This window comes from Ornithodoros turicata, chromosome 1 (assembly GCF_037126465.1).
Source record: "Ornithodoros turicata isolate Travis chromosome 1, ASM3712646v1, whole genome shotgun sequence".
Classification (NCBI taxonomy): Eukaryota; Metazoa; Arthropoda; class Arachnida; order Ixodida; family Argasidae; genus Ornithodoros; species Ornithodoros turicata.
In genome coordinates this window covers 36,391,006-36,412,096 of record NC_088201.1, presented here as the reverse complement: position 1 = coordinate 36,412,096, position 21,091 = coordinate 36,391,006, and the positions used below count along the sequence as shown (strand labels likewise).

The following is a 21,091-nucleotide window of genomic DNA, read 5'->3' as shown; positions in this document are numbered from 1 at the left end:
AGGTCACATTCAATCAGGGAAGCTGTGAGGTGAGAGACCAGAACAATGAACTCATTGCATCCGCATCGCGGAAGGGAAGGTTATACAGAGTAGAGGAAGAGAGGCCTGTGCTGAAGCTAGCCAAAGCGGCGGACTACGCACTATGGCACCGTCGACTAGGACACCTTCACCAAGAAGCCGTGCAAGAACTTTGCGGAGAAGTTCTGCATAGAGACGAAATATGCTCCACGTGCGTGCAGGGAAAGCAGCGAAGAAAGAGCTTCATATCCAGTGGCGGTTCTTCGTCTCGTACTGGAGTACCATTGGAGCTCATTCATTCGGACGTCGTGGGGAACATCACTCCAACGTCCATAGGAGGGTCTAACTACTTCGTGACGTTTATCGACGATTTTTCGAGGTACGCAGTCGTATATCCGATGAAGAGCAAAAATGAGGTGTTGGAGAAGTTCGACGAGTACTGACGAATGGTAGAAAATCTCCACGGAACCACCATCAAAGTCCTTCGCAGTGACAACGGTGGAGAGTATACGGGGAAGCAATTCTGCCAATACCTGGTGAAACACGGCATTCGACGACAGCTCACCGTGCCTGGAACACCACAGCAGAACGGAGTGCCCGAAAGGTTTAATCAGACGATCTTGGACATGACTCGATGCCTGCTGATCGAATCAGGCCTCACCAAAACACTATGGGCGGACGCTGTTGTCACGGCAACATACCTACGCAACAAGTGTCCATCAAAGGCTGTAGGGGGTCTTGTGCCAGAAGTGTTGTGGCTGGGAAAGGAGGTCAACTTCGATCACCTGAGGGTATTCGGATGTAAGGCCTGGAGCGCACGGAGTCGGCGACAGCAGAGAGCAAAGCTGGACCCAAGGGCAATTGAGTGCATTTTCCTCGGCTACACGGAGGGCGTCAAGGGGTACAAGCTTTGGGACCGGAAACGCGACAAATTCTTTGTGAGCCGTGATGTTGTCTTCGACGAGAACTGTTTCCCGTACGGTGGTAGACCATGTGGAGAAGAATTTCCGGCACCAGACGACAATGAAGAGGCGCCCACCATGGTCGATGGCACGGAGATCCTCAGCAATCTGCATGACGAACTGCAAGGGATCCCAGAGGTGCCATTTACATTTGAAGCACAAGACGAGGGGGAGACGAATGAGGCAATAACTCCCGTGCTGCAACAAGACGAGCCGTCAACCTCAGGAGTACCAGGAGTACCCGAAGAGCGAGAACAACCCAATGATCTTCAGATGCCGAGGCGCTCCGAGAGACTAGCGTCGAAGCCACGCCCAAACTATTGTTGCGTTGTAAAGCGAAGCGACTCCATCCCCGATCCAACTACCGTTGAGGAAGCACTGTCTATGCCGGATAGTTCGGAGTGGCGGACGGCAATTGAGGAAGAGCTGGGCAATCTAAAACGCAATGGGACCTGGGAGGTTGTACCAAGACCAAGCGACAGACGAGTCGTAAAATGTAAATGGACATTTCGTAAGAAATATGACAAGAATGGCGACTTGGAGAGGCATAAGGCGCGATTTGTTGCCTGCGGCTATTCCCAAGTAGAAGGAGTAGACTTCAAAGAAACTTTTTCTCCGGTTGTAAAGTTGAAGTCTATCCGTTTTCTGCTGGCCCTAGCAGTCGAAAGGGAATGGGTCGTACACCAAGTCGACATAACTGTGGCCTACCTGAACGGGAACTTGGAAGAAACGATCTACATGGAGCAACCAGCCCTGTTCTACGAAGGGCGTCTGAAGACCTGCCTCCTAAAGAAGATATATGCCTCCTAAAGAAGAGCCTATACGGTTTACGTCAGTCTGGCAGAGAATGGAACAGACGACTGGACAATTCTGGACTGGACATCGGAATGATCAGATCAAAAGCGGACCCTTGTGTCTACGTGAACATTACAAGAGACGTCATCATCGGAGTGTACGTGGACGATATACTAATCTTGGCGAAGGATGAGCAAACGGTAATTGACTTCAAACGAAGCCTGGCAACCGAGTTCCAAGTAAAGGACCTCGGTGAGGCGAACTACATTCTATCCATGAGGATACAGCGACGCACAGACGGAATGCTAACCCTAGATCAGAAGGCATACGCTGAAGAGATGGTGGACAACTGTGGATTGAAAGATGCTAAAGGTGCTTCGTCGCCCTTGGATGCTGGAATTGCGATTCCAGAAGGCCATGAAGGAAGGGCGATATAGCAACACAGTTACTCATAAGTACCGCCAAGCAGTAGGAGGATTGCTCTACCTGGCTGGAGGTACAAGACCTGACCTCGCATTCGCCGCCGCGTACATGAGCCAGTTCAACGAAAATCCCACAGAGGAACACTGGAATGGTTTGAAGCACGTTATGCGCTATGTTAAGCAAACCAAGGGATATGCCTTAACCTTCACGAAAACCGGCAGTCGCGTGAAATCTTTTTGCGATGCTGACTGGGCTGCTGACAGAGTTGACCGGCGATCCTTCAGCGGATTAGTGTTCACGCTCGCTGCAGCAGCAATAACGTGGAGCAGCAAAAAGCAGAGATCAACTGCTTTATCGACGGTCGAAGCTGAATATATCGCCATGTGTCATGCAGCCAAAGAACTGCTGTGGCTCCAGCACTTCACGGAAGAACTGGGCGCCCGCGAGTGCGTCGAAGAGCCGCAGCCATTGCTCGTCGACAACCAGGGAGCTATTTCCGTTGCGACAAACCAAATAACATCAGAGCGGAACAAACATATTGAGCTCCGGCACTTTTTCCTGCGAGAAAAGATTGATGAAGGGAAGATACGCCTAGAGTATGTCAGCTCATCTGAGAATTGCGCGGACATCATGACAAAGGCTCTAACTGGCAAGAAAACTCATCATCATTGTGAACGTCTTGGACTACATGAACTCTTGCGTGTGGGCTGAAGGTAGCGACGACTCATTGAGGGGGAGTGTTGGTTATATTTTATTGCAATGTGTCGTTGCCAGGGGGCAGCACTTGCCGTTTTAGTTTTGTGCTCGCGGATCTCGAGACATGCCATCTCGTTTTTCTATTCTCGGCTCACTTTCGTTCTTGGCCTGTCTCATTAAACGAGCCTGATCCCCTCGACTCCGAGTCTGCGTCCCTGTTTGCTTCTACCGTCTTACGGCTCCTGCACAACATATAACACTGGGCCCGGCATAACAATCCACCACAATCCACCATAAAATCCGGTCCTGCAATCCACACAACGATCCACATCTGAGGATAAACGGATAAGCGAACTGAAATTAAATGCTGAGCCGTTGAAAAAAGTGTCAGACGTTCAGGAAACCAGACAGCGTCGGGACTTGTTTGTTCACAGAGGTTCACAGAGAGAGTTTGTTCGTTCGAAAGAGGCCGCGAACGAAAGGAGCGCGCAGGCGCAGCAGAGAAGTAGGGAGAGCCCCCATCGAACAGCGGCCAGCACTGGGTTACTTCGCAAAAACGGGGGTTAACATGGGTTTCAGAATGCATAGGTAAACAGGAAAACTAATAATATGGTTACTAAAATAACGAAGTTCCGATGTCACAGTGTGTAATACCAATTTTCAGTGTTGCCCGCTGTACAGGGGGTTGTTTGATACCAGGCGTCGCACCGCTCCACTACGCCGCATCTTTCATGGCAAATTAAAAATATTTATAGCGCGTTGTTGGTCGTATGGTTCCGCATATGGTATTTAGAAGCAACAAAGTCTGTAGTCACATCACCGGCATATCATGCTTGTCTACTGCTTTACAGTACCTTTAAAGACACATGCAATATGAAAGAGCCTGTGTATAGGATTCATTACATCGTCTTTGAGGGTAGATTTTATTACACCCACCTTTGATGGTGTAGCTGTTACACTCGGAAGGGTGTCAGTTCTAAGTTGACAAACCCAATTTACACTCAAAGGGGTGTAATAGTTTAGTGTATATACACCCCTCTGTGAGGGTGTATTTTATTACATCCAGCATTGAGGGTGTAGCTGTTACACTCAGAAGGGTGTAAGTTATGACGCCCTTTAAAGGGGTGTAAAAGTTTAGTGTGTATAGTTATAACACACCATATGTACATTCAGATGGGTGTGAACAAGTTTACTGGATACACCCTTCTTTGAGGGTGTAGCTGTTACACTAAGAAAGGTGTTAGTTATAAGTATAACACACCCAATCCACACTGAAAGGGGTTTTAAAAAGTTTAGTGTGTACGACCAAAGTCGTGTGAACTGTTGGACTTGATTACTCATAGGAACGAATGTCGCTTCAAACATACCAGGAAGCGTTCCTAAAAAGGACTGGTTCTTCCATTTTGATTCCAGAACCCTCGAAAAGGTGGCGTTGGAGAAGTTGAGAAATGGTTCACTGGACCGATACTCAAGTTTGCTCCGAGCACTGTAAGTACATCATCTCTTTTAACGTGAACAAATTCACTATAAGTGGAGTGGCGTCAGTGAAATTGAGGAATACGGATTTAAGTATCGTGAACTGAAAATTACAACTGAAAAAATTAACTCGCATATTCCATCGACCGAGCAGCGGCATGGCCGAGTGGGTAAAAGCGTAACTGGGAGGTGGTGGGTTCGAACCCTATCACCGGCTGTGTTGTCTGAGATTTTCCCTGGGTTTTTCAGCAGACTTACCAGACGAATGTCGGCACGGTTCCCCCTAAAGTCGGCCCAGGACGCATAATAACCCCCTGTTCCCCACGCCTTCCTGCTGTCCTCTCTCCATCTGCCCACGTCTGTACGGCACTCACAGCCACAGTTGCTTCCCGGCGCTAACACGGAATTTAAAAAAAATCCTATCGACCGAATATGCCCTCATAGGAATGAAATTTTGAAGAAAAGAAGCATCCTTCACTAAAACATCCATTTGGGCTTGTTGGTAACATCCATTTCACTAAAAGCGCTCTGTGTGTGTGTGTGTGTGTTGTCCTTGTTTTTAGCGCTTTTAGTGAAATGGAAGGAAGAATCCTTTATTCCTTTCTTGCTTCGAAGCAAGCAATCAATAAATACCTACAGAATAGTACAGGAAATAACAAAGCGTCTTAAAGGAGTAGTGATACATTGTTACGTGTGGTTTATTACATTACACGCTCATTGTACTGCATGCCAAAATGCTAAGGAAAAAAGAATCTGTTTTACATGCCATAGTAGTGGGCGAGATTCAAGCTCCTGAACGTACTTCGGCATCAAACTCCGACGAGAGAGGAGTGAGAACCTCATCCTCAGGTATTGGTTCTCGTAAGCACGTGACCTCTACCGCGGACGTTCCGATGGCGGATGCGTCAGCCGTGATGTTCCGCCGGATTGGTTTCGGTACTCGCGGTGCCGTTATTCTACACATCTATTACCCCTTTTGCTATAAAACTTATTGCAATGCAAGTTCCCAAATAAACGTATTTTATACTTATCTGCAATAACCCAGGGCCAATTGTCAGCGCCCCTTCAAATAGCACCAGGACATGGCTTCGACAAACAAAACAATTCATGATTGATGGTGTGGCAGCCAAGAGGCTCACGGATATTGTTTTCGTGAAACTGGCTTCCTTCGGTGTCCAGACAAGTTCACAGACAGACGGCATGCCAGGCCGATTTCGCGATCCCGCAAGGCTGTAAATTTCTTCGTTTCGTTATGGACTTGTGGAGACGTTAGCATTGCGTTGGTCTGGGGCCTTGGACGCGATGTAATCGCTAGTGCGCGGACGGCAGCGCTTCGTTCTCAAGTGGACATACGCTCTACAGGTCACTATACTATACTACTAGTTGCAGTACAGCCGGATGAGAAGGGGTTAATATCTTTTTATCGAGCCCGAGTTGACGTGAGAGCACCCCTCAAAGTACACTCTTAAAAATGAACTTCACCGCATAGCACGCTCCTAGCCAACCACCATCTCGAATGATATCGTTATCTGCCCTGATTTGTTGGAAACGGGAGGCGTACGCCTTTTCTGTGACAATTATGAACAGCATAAGTGTCACAGAAAAGGCGTACACCTCCCGTTTTCAACAAATCAGGGCAGATAACGATATCATTCGAGATTATGGTTGGCTAGGAGCGTGCTATGCGGTGAAGTTCATTTTTAAGAGTGTAATTCAATAAATATATTGGGAAAATTATGGTAAATGGAAAAACGGTCGTTCAAGGTTGTCCGAGACTTTTGCTGGAGAAAAACCAGTGAGTAAATGTAATTAAATAAAACCTTCGGAAGACGAAGTGCAGTCTTTCTCGTGTCAGCGGCAAGTCCAGCAGTGCACGTGCAGTAGCGGCAGCTATCATGGCGGCGAGCAGTGTGTCTATAGCTGTGCAACAGCGATGCGTAATCAAGTCCCTTGTGAAGGAGAACGTCAAACCAGCTGAGATTCTGCAAAGATTACAGGCACAGTATGGGGAACAAACGATGTCAAGAGGAAGAGTGTACGAATGGTGCAGACAGTTTGGTGAAGGACGGGATATGGTGACGAATGTACCACATGGACACGTTCGTCCGACTGCAGTCACGCCAGTGCACATTGTAGGCATTGAGCAAGCGATCCTCGAGAACCGGCGAGTAACAGTTCGGGGCATTGCAGTCCGAAGTAATATTAGTGTCGGCAGTGTGGAGGCAATCATTCACGAGCACTTAGGCCCGGTTTCACCAACGCCGATTAGCATTTGAACCGAGATCAACGGTCCCTTAACTTGAATTTAACGCTTAACTGTGCTTCACTAAAGCAAGTAATTGTCACTGAAACATTCATCACGTCACCAACTAACGTTTGTAAAAAAGAATTGAGTGTTAACTTCAGGATTTAGCAACCCTTGATCTCGGTTTAAAGTTAACCAGCGTTGGTGAAACCGGGCCTACTGTTCCGGAAAGTCTGTGCAGGATGGGTTCCCCCGACACCTCACTATTGACCAGAAGGGAGAGCGGATGGCAGTCTCTGAGCAGCTGCTGAACCGGTCTGAATCCGAGGGGGACGAATTTTTGCAATCAATCATCACATGTGATGAAACCTGGATGCATCGTTTCACCCGAGGGACAAAAAGCAGCCGCATGGAATGGCGACATAAGGCTTCCCCGCCGCCAAAGAAGAGCAAGATGCAGCCGTCTTGGACATGCGGGGTGTCGTCCATGTGGACTTCTCGGAGCAAGGGGTCACGATTAATGTCCAGTACTACTACACGTTGATAAAGGGTGCCGTGCGAAACGCAATTCGCAAGAAAAGGTCTGGAAGGGTCATTCTTCTGGAAGGGTCCGGCCTCACACGACGAATTTGATTATAGCAATCCTGGCCGAAATGCGCGGGGAGGTTTTGCCCCATGCCCCTTACAGCTGAGATTTAGCCCCAAGCGATTAACAATTGTGTGGGTCCCTTATAGAGCACCTTGGATGAAAGACGTTCCACACAGATGAATCCTTCCAGAAAGATGTCCTGCAGAGGCTACGACAACAGCCCACTTATTGGCCAAAGGCGTCAAAGAGTTGCCACAGCGATCGTAGCGGTGTCTAGATGCGCACGGTGGAATATACTTCCCGAATTTTCCATGGTATCGGTCAACCTTGAGCGACCCTCCTACATAGATGGGTTTTCTCATTTTGAGAAACACGGATTCGGTGAGTGGCCTGGGGATCTTTGTCGTCAAATTGTTACTATATGTACTGTTGGGGACACGGTTAGCTATAAAAACTGATTTTAGACAACCGTGTCCCCTACAGTACTCTATACCATACAACTACTACTTGTTTCGCGGAAGCGCAACTACACTACTGTTGTCCACAAACGTTTACGTGAGAAACGGTATTGTTACACGTGGCGTAACGTAAGCCAAGGCGACATGGTTAGCGGGAGTCACATCGATGCGTGTGATGAAATTGCTTTTGGGAGCAATCTATCCCCAGTCTCCCTATATACGGTCGAGCGAGTTTTCCGTTTCGGACAAGTGTTGTACATAGAACAGCATGCTTCCGAAGTCTGTCTATATCGTAAACTAAACGTGCCTGAAGATTAGGGTCAGTTCTCACTTGGCGACGCCCGGCGCGACGTCGTAAGCTGGCGGCGGAAATAGACGCGCATTTCCGGCGTTGGCAGAGCACAGACGTCGAGCCAAAAAAATTGCCATGCCGATCTCTTACACGACGTCGGCGTATGGAGAGCTCACCATAGTCGGCGAGAGCTGCCGAGAACGATAGCTGGCGACCAATAAGGTGACACAGAAAGGCCACGCCCCCTGATTTTTCGTCTGCTTTGGACGACGGAAGGCCACAGTGATGGGAACATGAAAATCGTGCGCGCTTACGGGGCGGCGGAAATGCGCCTCTACTTCCGCCTCCCGCTCACGACGACGCGTCAGACGTCGCCAAGTGAGAACTGTCCCTTATGGCGCATTCCATTGGCAGAGCTGGGTCAATATTCTTGCCCCGGGAAGGGACAAAAAGTGTTCCATTGGCAGAATCGTGTGAGACGTTGAATGTTTCATTGGCGGAGCAAGGGCAAAACGTTTGGTCGAAAGAGCAGTAGTTTTTGAGCCACGAGACCAGATCAAGGGCTCACGCGCTATGCGCAGCGCGTGCTTCGTACCTCGAACGATTGTCAGCATTCCATTGGGCGCGTTAGGTTCGTGCTCCGGGAACATTCCCTCTTTCAGGTGCACGTTCCCGGGTGCACCCGGCGCAACCGTTCTTCGGAGCTGGAGAGCCAGGGAACGCTGGGGGAAGAGCGGGGCCAGTTCCGGAGCGTGACGCATGTTCCGGTGTACTACCTTTCGAAATGGCGCAACCGTTGCAACACGTTGCAACCGCCCATGCTCTTTGTGTTTCCGGAATCATTGGATGTCAGTGGTAAATAGTTATAATATTATAGAGGACTGCTATGGTCTACTGCTATGCTTACTTAAAAGCAGACGACAAAAGAAAGCTCGATAGGCGGCGCGCGGTCAGCGGCTCTGGCGCTCGGCTTCCGGATAGGCTCACAAACACCATTAAGTAGAGACACCAAGAGTACGTTCCCCTGAAAACCCGTGTTATGGCGCTCCGGAGCCTGCTTAACGCGCCCATTGACGAAGCAAACCAGTGTGACCCCCCGGGAGCATGCACTCAAACCCCACTAAGTGCGGGGCAAAATCTGCTGCAGATGCCGAACCCGACGCTACGAAGATAAGATCTATACGCTCGTTGCACGGCTGTAAGAGATTATTCGCAATGTGCACATTTTTCATTGTTTCTTACAGCGCTTAGGCATTAATTTTACAGCCTTTACGTATTTTTACATGTACTCTATCGGACAGGACGTCTATCGATAATGACGACACGCACTATACATGGTGTTTTGACCCTGGCGATGAAACTCCCCATTCATCATCTCAAAATAAAGTTGTTGTTGTTGTTGTTGATGATGATGTTTTGATCTAATTTGCCTCCTCGGATGCTTCTTTACTTTCTCTCTCTCTTTTTTTTTCTTTTGTCGTAAATTTGCTGCGGAACCCCGATCCACTCGTTGTAAATTCAAGTCGCGCGCGTAAGCCGTAGCCACTGCTCGCTCAGCCGAATTCCTCGCGATATTTCTATAAGGACATCACGTTTTCGTGGGATTTCCCTCGGTGCTTTGAGCACGGCCAGAGTGGGTCTTTTTATTAAAGGGCGGCTTTGCCCGTGCTTAGATCCACATTCCTTTTTGCTTCCCTCAGCTGACGTGAACAGGGTGAAAAATATGTTTCTCTCGTCTTGTGCAGACTCGTAAACACAGGTCACTTCTCACATAAATTGTGCATCAGGTGGATCGCAACGTGAGATTTCATGGGAAACAAGAGATACTAATCAGGGACGTCTAATTAATGGGATGGACGGCTATATAAAGGAAAATATGGAAATGGCAGTTCCACCAAACATCGAATTTATGCCATTGCAACCCACGTGTCTCACATCGAAATGATTTTTTTTTTTTTTTTTCCTGTGTGACGCACGGGACCGTCATACAATTAATTTTCAGTTTTGAGAAGTATTACGCCATAATGTGCACAGCGCAATGTGCCACCTGTCTGGCAACATTGCTCCTCCAAGGTCCACCTCGGTCGCCTCACCACAGCTTGTGACAGACGTCCAACGTCGAGCGGAGACCGGGGAGATACACGCGCTGTTGCTAGGAGACAGACGGCAGAGCTCCCTGTGACGTCACCTGTCCTTAGAGAATCCGAAAATACCAAAATTTGCGGGCTCTTTGGAAAATTCCTGGAAGCGCGCATGATGTCCACCGACGGCATCTATATTTTGCGTCTTTGAAAGAAGTTGATTTATAATATCAAATAAAATAAATGAAATGCCATTCTTTTATTTCGTAGTAGCACTTTTAAGCCGAGTGCTCAGCGTGGTCTTCTCACATAGTGCACCCAGTCCAGAGTTACAATGCTAGCCCGACCAATGATATCGGCTCTCCACCACAAATGTTCTTTTATTTTTATTCGCGCGATGCCCATTTGTTGTATTTTCGTGATGAGCGATCTTCCTTGCATATACAGTCAATGTCTGGCCAGAAATAATTGAAGTTCATTAAATCTGGTCTTTTTTTCCCTCCGCAGTCATTTGAATTCCCTACTACGGCTGCACACTATCGAGCCGGGAGCCTTCGACAGATCCCTGGCCCTCCGTGAGATGTAAGTCGTGCACGTCCAACGGCTCGATTGCGCAGTATTGGATTCGTTTCGCAGCACGCGATTCTTTCAGTTCCATCCAGAAATCGATCCTTCTCAAGTCTATTCCCCAAGGAGTACTCAACGGACTTCCAAAACTCTCCATATTGTAAGCGTTTTCAGTTTTGTACGACGTCATATAATCTTATAAAATTAATTACAACTTAGGTAAGAAGTACTCGGGTGACGTCTCACTTGTCCCCCCCCCCCCCCCCGTATTTGTAGTTGGGGTCAAATGCCTCTGAATTTCACGTGTACCGATCTGGGAGTTCTTCTTATAGAGGGTGTTCCACGAGAGGATGTCACTAAATTCCTAAAAATAAATTTAACTTTAAAAAATTGAAACGCTACTTAGAATACACTCATACAGACTTTTGTCACACATTGAGGCCGTTTACGTTCCTGTTACACATTAATTAAGCTGATTTGCATGATTAAACTCGAAAAATTGCCAAGCAAAGGCCACATTTTCTTCCTGGGTCCGGAAGCCTATGGCCACAACACACTATTACAATCAAAATGGTTTTTCGCAAAGTTTCGACAAAAATTTGACAGCCGAAAATCAGTCGCTGTGCGAAGCGCACTCGCTGATATTTACATTTGCGGAACTGTTGGCTCCGTCCAAATACCCTCCCTCCTGTGCAAGAAGAAAACAAACCACGCCACAATCACACCTTTCGTCCTTATCAACGTGTCTATCGTCAGTAGCCAGCCACAGATACGGGTTGAGCGACACAGCTCTCGATCGGAATAAAACTGCGTCGCTCTTTCCACTTCGCCACGGGCGGAGCCAAGAGTTCCGCAAACGCAAATTTCACCGAGCATACTTCGCCCAGCGACGAATTTTCAGCTGTCAAATTTTGTAGAGATATTGTAAAAAACAAAACAAAAAACGCGTGATTCTGATTGGAATAGTGTGTTACGGTCGCATAGGCTTCCGAATTCAGGAAGAAAAATGCTGCCTTTGCTTGGCAAGTTTTCGTGTTTAATCATCCAAGTTAGCTTAATTAATACGTGACACGAATGCAAATGGCCTCAATATGTGGCAAAAGTCTGTATGAGAGTATTCCAAGTAGTTTTATCATTTCTTATGTAAAACCTATTTTTAGGAATTGAGTGACATACTCTCGTGGAACACCCTGTAATCAGTATAGTCAGGGGCGGATCCAGGATTTTCCTGAGCAGGGGGTTCAGCCATAGACAGCATGCTATAGACACGCGTTAATTAAAGACTTTGTGAAGACAGAAATTGAGGAGGGGGTCAGGACATCCCCCCCCCCTTCCTCTAGATCTGCTCCTGAGCATAGTATATATTTTGTCGCGACACCCTACCAAAAGCCCTACAACGAGAGTGCTGCAGTTTATCAGCATGAACGGGCGGGAGTTAGCTTTGGTAATCAAAGGCGCTGAGGCCACTTTTATATTTCGTACGTTTTTCATTATTATACACTAACGCTGGAGTACGTCCATCACTTTCCCCTGTTTTGAATTGCAGGAGGATAACACATTCCGGGCTGCTACAAGTGCCATACATGCACGATTTGAATCCGGTTACCTACATCGGAATGCTGTATGTTTCTATCTACTATATATGCCTGTCATGAGTATACTCCCCTCGTAATTAACCTATTATTTATCTTGAAATCACTGAATATCTGCTTGTTTTCTTTGTTATCTACAAATCGCTAACATCCCAAGCAGCACAATGTACTGAAAGTCGAGTGCAATAGGGGTGGACGGTATGTGTCTTACCAAAGTTCTGTAGTTTCACGAGTCTGTTCAAGGCCGTCCACCTACCCGTCCACCCCCATTGCACTCGACTTTCAGTACATTGTGCTGCTTGGGATATTATTTAGAAGATACAGGGTGCAATCCGACATTTCATCGCTGATCGTTCCGATAGCAGCGTAAAGGAAATCGAGCGTCAAGTGGATTTACCTATACAGTGGCTGAGCGCCGTAAGCTATCAGGCTTAAAACTGTTACATAAGATTTTTCATAATAACTGTTTACAGTCCAGCCCCCTCCATACTTTTCCCAGCGCACGCTTTCAAAGCGAAACCCCCTAACTGTGCGACATTACTTTCTTGAACCCTTCATCCCTCGCGCGTCAAGACTTTGGAACGACCTTCCTCGTCAAGTCGCACTTATTACAGACCATATACATTTTAGACAAGCCATTTTTGACATCTTCTGTGGTCTGTTACCTGCCCTCCTTTTTGCTTCTTTGAATTTGTTTCGTTTGTTGAATTGGTTTTGTTATGTGTTTTTCTCTCTTTCGTTTTATCCGTTTGTCTCGGTCTAACCTACACTCTTAAAAATGAGCACTAAGCGGGAACACTAAGCACTAAACGGGAGGCGGAGACTATTTTGTACCATTAAGCACGTGCATAATAGGCTCCGCCTCCAGTTTTCAACAAATCAGGGGCGAGAACGTTGTCATTCGGGATGATGGTTGGCTAGGAGCGGGCTATGTGGTGAAACTCATTTTTAGGAGTGTAGTATTAAATGTATTATGGCTTCGATCTTAGTGCTAATTTAGGTTGCCAGTTAAATTGTATAGAATATATGATATTAGGTTTTAGTTTCACATTGTGTGCTTACTTATAATGTGCGTTCTAACTATGTACTGTAATGTTGTTCTCACCCTCTGTTGCGTAGTACCCGCTCACAGGGCACTGCATGACACTTAATGCATGGACAATGAATAAATAAATAATAAAAGTGTGTCGCATATATTCTTGAGCGAGGGATTTTATGCAGGGTGCCACCCTTCTGTACATTCCTGGGTCTTATAAATTATACGCGTCACGTACGATTCATCGCTTTTTCTGCGAACACCACACACATGTGAATAAATGTCGCCGAGGAATGTGGCATAAATTGCAAAAATTGCGCAGGAATTTCTATAAAAAAAACTCAGGAACATGTTGCGCCAGCGTCAAGGAAAAAATTACATGTCCAAAAAACACCGGCGCAAAAGTCGATGTTGCCAAACTTGAGTTTATGCCAAGGACATTTTTCTTTCTTTTTTTGGCTTATGCGGAATTGATTTTTCGCAATGAATACACTGAATTTCTCAAAATTTTCACATCTCCTGGAGCCTCCCTAGTTTTCACGCCAAATCGTCACAATCTCTGCTACAGTTACCGCCGTTGTTCATTTGCATATTTAGTATGTGCGAGGCACGGAGCCTATACTTGAACTAACAAACATTTATCACATTTCAAGCTGTGTACTTTGTATTGTACTAAAAGTGCTTTTTCCAGTACTTTCCTGTCCATTACTCAAGCATACAACTGGGACTTTTTTTTTTATATGGCTTGGATCTTTTCCCCGAAATTAAATTTGTCCATTACTCAAGCATACAACTGGGACTTTTTTTTTATATGGCTTGGATCTTTTCCCCGAAATTAAGCATTCTAGCACATTATACCCAGAAATTATCACCTGCGCACTGGGCAGATGGATCAGCCAGGATATAAACAGAGGTGAGCGCGGATAGGATTGACAGTAGCCGCATCCGCACGGCATCCGCTCATGTAGGATCCGCAACCGTGGCAGCTGGAATAGGTGTACTAGGAAACGGAGCGACGACGGAGGAAAAAAACAGACACAAAACACGGTGGACGTCGAAGGTGTATCTGCATCCGAGCGGATATTGAGAATATCCGCACATCCGCGCTCATTGCATTTACAGGAAGAAATCTGCATGACGAAACTGTTACGTTACAGACGTTTTTACTTTTCAGCAACCAAACTCTCTCAGGAGCATTATGCCATCTACAGTTGTCCAATAGCAGGTAAAGGAACAGCACTGCATGGGATGGCAGACTTGGACACCATTTTGAATTCACTGCGTGCTCTCAATTATGGCTCCCCTATAGGTGACGTCGGAAGAGGCAGTAATGATTTGCGGATAAAATGCGGATATCCGTAGATGTGTACGGATTTCAAAACAACATATTTCTATCCGTAAACCAGGATGTCGTGCGGGAATCCGCGCGGATCTGCGGCTATAACTGCACCCGCGCACACCTCTAGATATAACAACACTTTGCACTAGCCCAGCACAGCCGATCCATTGTGTGCATGTAAATGCAAATTGTGACATTTGGTTCAGTTCATATTCGCAAGTAAGCAGTTAAACAGCGAGTCTTCGTAACTAGCACTTGCCAGAAATGCTTACTAAAATTTTTACTAAAAACATCAAGGCATATAGCTATCTTCTCATTTTTTGCAACTACCAAACGTTGAAGCGCTAACACGGAATAATAATAAAAATACACATGCACTTTGTATTATGAGGTGCTTCGCTAATCATTTTTGCTATGTGTGTGCAGTTGGTTCATAATTTCTAGATGTGCGCAGATTATAAGTGCCCTACGTGTTCATCTGCTTTTCCTTATAGGGATTTCGACAGCAACCGCATTCAGGAATTACCGCCATCGTCCATTAAGGTGAAGGCTGGAACATTGTAAGAGTCCCGAATACCTCGTCGTGTGTCTGATCGACAAATGTCAATGTTTCTTTCTACGCTGAGGTTCGCTACGCAACCCCAGGTTTTATAACCGACGTATCTCACGTGTACGCAGAATTCTGAACCACAACGTCATCAGCATAATACATCCCCGGGCTTTCGAGGGATCCAGAATTGCAGAAGTGTGAGTATATAATACCTCTTATCTTCCATGAGGTTCTCCTTCGTGCTTAAAAAAGTGAGGCAGTTGACCTGAAGATATGTTCAATACCATTTGGTCAACAACAAGACTATAAAATTATACGAGAGAAAAGCAGAATACGAGCATGACGTAACGAGCGGTCTTACCATCAGGCTTCATTTAGATACTCCGCGCGTGGATGCTCCTGCACAGGAGTGTCAGTTATGCGCTGACACACGTTCCCATTAATTCTGTTAGATTTCATTACTTATGCAAGCCAAAACCACACGGAAGAGAAAATTTGCGAACAGGCTCTGTTTCATTTTAATAGCAGCCTTCTTTGCGATTCATACTGGAAGGATTGTTGCATGGAAATCACAGGGAAAGGGGCTGTGACACTTAGTGGTTCATTATGTCATGTACGCATTGTATTACACTGCAGAATACTGAGGAAAAAAGAATTATTCTTCTATGTGTAGTACTACAGACGTCACAGACCTCCCATTGGTAGTCGTAAGCACATGACCTCCCTCGCGCTGCCTCACTGGCGGCGACGCGCGCTGTGATGTCAGAGCCGGGTGACTTTCGGTATTCGCGGTTTCAATTTTCTGCGCTTCTGTTACCTTCTTCGCTGTAAAAGTCGGAAGGCAGGCTCACAACGGCGCAAAGGACCGTTTATCTGGGACAACCTGATGTGTCGTGTCGCAACCCCTTTAAACGTAATGACAGTTAAATGCATCAATGTGAACTTGCATTCCAAATTTCACAGCAAATACCGCGCAGCACCGCGAATAACGAAACTGGCTCTCACCGGCTCTGACATCACTAAAGGCGTCTCCGCCAGTGAGGCATCCCGGGAGTGGTCACGTGTTTACGAGCAGCAATGAGAACGACCGTTCCTCTAGCTCCTCTGATGTCAGAGCATGACGCGTTTTTGTGTTCAAGTGTTTATACGTATCTCTCCAAGAAAGGCACTTAGAAAAATAATTCTGTTTTCTTTGAAGTGCCACTCCGGACAAAAGAAAAAAAAATTTCATATCATAAATGAACCTCGCTCAAAGGCTCAGTACGCAAAATATAAATCCCGTTAGTGAACACAACGCGCGCTTCTACGAATTTTCAAAAGCCGCCGCAAAACTCCATAGATTCGGATTCTCCACGAGCAGATGTCATGGTTAGAGGTCTGCGCGGGTGCGGGTGTACCCACGTATGCGCGCGGATACCCGCACTAATCTCGGATTTGCGGGTATGACCTGATGCGGGTCGCGGGTCCCCGCGCTATGCCCGCGTTCATGCTTTTTCGCCAAATAAACTCCCAAAAGACCGGACTTCCAGTGCGTTTTATGATAACTCGATCACCGTTCTTTCAACAATTACGTATCATGCATTTGATGAACGAAATGCGATTAAACGTTCACAAACGCCTACGTGTTTTCCTTCTTTGCGCTGCAGTACTCTTACTTGTGCAAGTCGGCTGCACGCCCCTTGCGGGTCTGCGGATATACCCACACGACCAGCGGTTGCGGGTAGCTCAACAAAACTCGTGCAGACCTCTAGTCATATGGTGAGTTGAGCGCGAGCACCTCTCAACGTTGGAAGACTGTGAACATGAGTTTCAACAACAACATAGAACTAGCATGAGTGTTGTGTTTAACATTACTGTGAAGTCAGTACGTGCAACACTGTACGTCGACGACAGAACAAACGTAATAATCTCCTCCGTTTCGGTTCAGGAGATTACGAGGCAATCGGAAGCTAACCGAAGTTGATGGCGAAGCCTTCGTAGGACTTTCCAACCTCAGTCATTTGTAAGGTTGTTTTTTTTCGTCTCGACATAACCTACCACAGCCAGATATGTCTAAGGGACGTGTTTCGCTGCTTCCACAGAGACCTTTCCGAAACAAGCCTGAACAGCCTGCCAACACTTGGCCTGGAGGCACTGGAAGAGCTCGACCTCCGAGACACGCCAACACTGCAAGAGTTCCCTTCAGTGTACCACTTCAAACTCATCAAAGTGGCTCAACTGACCTACCCCTTCCACTGCTGCGCATTCCAATTTCCAGAAACCCATAGCCCTCAAGAACATCATCGCTTCCAGAAGAGCTGCACCGAAGACTCGCTCTTGCATGCACATGATAGAAACGTCGAAGAGGGTGTTGGACTTCTGCCGGGTTATTTTCAATTTGGCGAGGCACTTTCGGATGCGCACATACCTTGGGGTGAGGCAAACGCCACCACAGGTCTTGGACGAAGTAATCGGACCGCAAGAAAGGCGTCACCAGATTTCGGACCAATAAGAGGTGCGTTTTGCTTGTACTGAGAGCTTTCATTAGTGGCAGCAACGTATCAGCACCACAACATAAAAATAAAGGGCACAAAGGCATAAAGCGACGTAACAGAGACAGGCAACTACAGCGAAGTTCCGACCAATCTCCACTAGCTAGAATATTAAGGCTAACAGTCTAACTATATAGGACATGTACTGGGGTTCTTCCTGAGGCACATTTAGTGCATAAAATTCCTGCAGGATTAGATATTGGCATTGGAGACCAAAGGTCATCGGCATGGATAGCTTTTGTCACCTTCTCACCTTCTTCCCAATGGATCCCTTCAGAAGGACAACCTTCTGAGCACACTGCCCCGCGAGGCATTTGATTCATTCTCATGACCTAATGCTAATCCTCACGAACCATGCCGATGATCATTCTGGCGTCATGGGGCATGTTCCACGCTTCGTACATACTTCTTGCTCTCTGAGAGGACTGCAAGGGAAGGTGGAAAGATATACGAGATCTGCTTAAGTGGCAGCAACGCAACGTTTCAGTGTACTTATACGCCTAACTGCATGCTCGCACGTTTCAATGTTGATGTTGTATTGAATAAAAAATTTCCCCTCTATTTCCGTATGTGGCGGATTGTAGGCAAAATGCATTCTTACACAAGAACAATTATTCAGTTCAAGAGCAATTTGTACGAAAAACACCTCGTCAAGACGATATGATATATGACATCCTGCTGAATGTAGTCTCACAAGATGCATCATGCACCGCAGTTGTGTTGATCGAACTGGTGGTTCTAAACCCAAGACAATTTAAATGCACAGTATAATGAGTCAAAATATGAAATCCAATGTAAATATCCCTATATGTCTATCAGATACCCGCAATGGTGAAAACTTCCAAATCCAAACCAAAAAGAAACGAATTGCTACTATTGCTCCATTCTAAGGTTATGTTACTGTTGTTGTTGTTGTTTTTTATCTAGCTCCTTCTGAACTGCAAATCGGTTCACGTGAACGCCCGATGCAGGAACTGCAGGGCATTGAGGGTACATTTCATCCAGAAGTTCATCCCCAGGAGGAACAGTGGGTATGTCATGGATATCCATTCGCTTTTGCTGTTTTCCGGCACCATTACCGGTTTTCATGTACACAAGGCAAAGGGGTCAGCACACATCAATGACTTCAACTTTGAGCTAATTATGATTGGTTAACTTTGGAAACTTCTTTCAGATCACTTGTGGAAAACTGGCCAGCCGTCAAGTGCACTGCTTCCCAGCACCCGATGCCTTCAACCCGTGCGAAGACGTCATGGGCACACAGCTCCTTAGGGTTGCCGTCTGGTTTGTGGTTGTGGCTGCAGTCACTGGCAACTTAGCAGTAATGCTAGTGCTAATTAGTGGTCGAATGAGTGTGTCCAAATTCCTTATGTGCAACCTGGCATTCGCCGACCTCTGCATGGGGGCGTACCTGCTTCTCATCGCAGCTGTGGACCTTCATACTAGCGGCCAATACTTTAATCATGCCATACTTTGGCAGAGCGGTAAGTTGGCAAACGCGTCCTGATAAACGCAATAATTGCAAACTTGAAAGCGTACTTCCCTTCAGACGCTGCAGAGGTTTCATTCTTAGTTACCTTTTTAGGTTCTGGATGCAAAATTGCAGGATTCCTGACAGTGTTCGCCTCCGAGTTATCCATTTACACGCTAACTGTCATCACTTTGGAACGCTGGTACGCTATCACGTATGCCGTACACCTGAATCGACGGCTCAAGCTCCGCAACGCGATACGCATCATGGCTTTCGGATGGCTGTACGCCTGCCTTGCAGCTGCTCTACCCTTGCTAGGAATCAGTAGCTACAAGAAAACATCCATTTGCCTCCCTATGGAAAACCGTAAAATGGCAGACCTAATTTACTTAATCGCATTGTTGTCTGTCAATGGACTCGCTTTCCTGCTGATCTGTGCCTGCTACGGCAAGATGTACCAAGCCATCACGGGTCAACGTCCACGCTCCCACTCCGGCAACAAAGATACGTCTGTGGCAAAAAGAATGGCTTTACTCGTCTTTACAGACTTTGCCTGTTGGGCTCCAGTCGCATTTTTCGGCCTCACAGCAGTCGCTGGGTATCCACTGATCGACGTGCCAAAATCCAAGATTCTCTTGGTTTTCTTCTACCCACTTAACTCGTGTGCTAACCCTTTCTTGTACGCGATTCTGACTAAGCAATACCGTCGTGACCTTTCTATGTTGCTGTCAAAACATGGCGTCTGTACAGGCAGGATGCTTAAGTATACCTCCTCCTGTCACACGACACCAAGCAATCGCCTTCTGCGAGGCAAGGAAAACAGCAGCACATCACGACAGACGACTGAAGTCTCTGGAAGGAAGGGCTCGCCCCACCCGATCAAAAATAATTTTACCAAAATTGGACTGCGTGAAGAGCTCTTGCGCAGACAGTCTCTCCTGTGTGAGCATCTCGACACCCCCATTTAGGAAGACCGATTACTTTTGACTGTGCTACAAAGTGTGTGTGTGAATATCATGGTGTATACTATTTACATTGAGGTGTCAGTCAGCGGACAACATGCCCACAGAGAGGAATTTGATCAAAAGCGCAATGTAACTTATTTGTACCTACACAGTGTGTAATGAATGCATACATTTCATGGAAATTTGTGCTCAAGTGATGTTGTTGTGAGATGTCAACTGTGTGAAACTTTTTCCTACGTGGTTGTGTAGTAGACCAACGGGTGTATGAAACTGATCACAACTGCAACTGCGGAAGGTCACACCAGACAAAAGAGAACTCGAGCGGGAACAGGTTGACAGATTTTTGGCTAGTGTTGTTAGGGGAGTTCTCAATTTGGATGGCCTCCACAATCTCACGGCATAACCTTGAACCATGCCTTGAACGGTGTCTGTAGACTAATGTTCGTCTACTCTATCTGATAAATCAAGGAAACAGCATTAAGAAACACTTCTTCCACCGCTGCAGTTTACGGTGTGGTTCAGACTGAAAAACAGCAGATGCTTCTCTAAACCATCCAGCGGGCTCAACCCTCCTGATGTCAAAATTACGTGGGCAGCTCGTCGGCTCGTTCTGGGCATTGCCACTATTGCACACAGTCACAGCTTTCAAAATCGAATTCTGTGATATTTGTGCATCTGTTGATTGGATTACTTTGCATGTTGCACTTTAATAGGCAGGATTTAATGCGCAAAACTGAACAAAATAATCATGAGCAACCCCATCTACACAGCTTGGTCACAACTGATCCATTAGAAAAACGAATCCTATATTTAGAAGACGTAGTTTAATTCTTGACCTTGCCTTCATGATGTCACTAGCACCTCCACTGCACATCTTGCCAGCAGTACCTTGTGTTTTCTCCTATGTCACAAACCTGAGAGGCACACTTACTCGACGTATGTATATATCCAACATTTATAATAGGCCCCAATATTGCATGTACAACAGCCTAAACTTGCTGCCAT

The 21,091-nt window shown here is 46.5% G+C and overlaps 1 protein-coding gene across 1 annotated transcript in view; it reads left to right on the top strand.

The window, feature by feature from the left end:
* LOC135398288 (lutropin-choriogonadotropic hormone receptor-like) overlaps window positions 1-20,244 on the top strand; it is an 87,233-nt gene extending 66,989 nt beyond the window's left edge. Inside the window, exons 2-13 of the mRNA XM_064629710.1 lie at window positions 4,308-4,382; window positions 10,543-10,617; window positions 10,688-10,762; window positions 12,149-12,223; window positions 14,405-14,455; window positions 15,064-15,129; window positions 15,248-15,316; window positions 17,047-17,121; window positions 17,201-17,613; window positions 18,578-18,681; window positions 18,825-19,134; window positions 19,236-20,244. Coding sequence (XP_064485780.1) covers window positions 4,308-4,382; window positions 10,543-10,617; window positions 10,688-10,762; window positions 12,149-12,223; window positions 14,405-14,455; window positions 15,064-15,129; window positions 15,248-15,316; window positions 17,047-17,121; window positions 17,201-17,613; window positions 18,578-18,681; window positions 18,825-19,134; window positions 19,236-20,089 — 2,242 coding nt within the window. The 3' untranslated portion in view covers window positions 20,090-20,244. The remainder of the gene's footprint in view (window positions 1-4,307; window positions 4,383-10,542; window positions 10,618-10,687; window positions 10,763-12,148; window positions 12,224-14,404; window positions 14,456-15,063; window positions 15,130-15,247; window positions 15,317-17,046; window positions 17,122-17,200; window positions 17,614-18,577; window positions 18,682-18,824; window positions 19,135-19,235) is intronic.
* The last annotated feature ends 847 nt before the right edge of the window (window positions 20,245-21,091 follow it).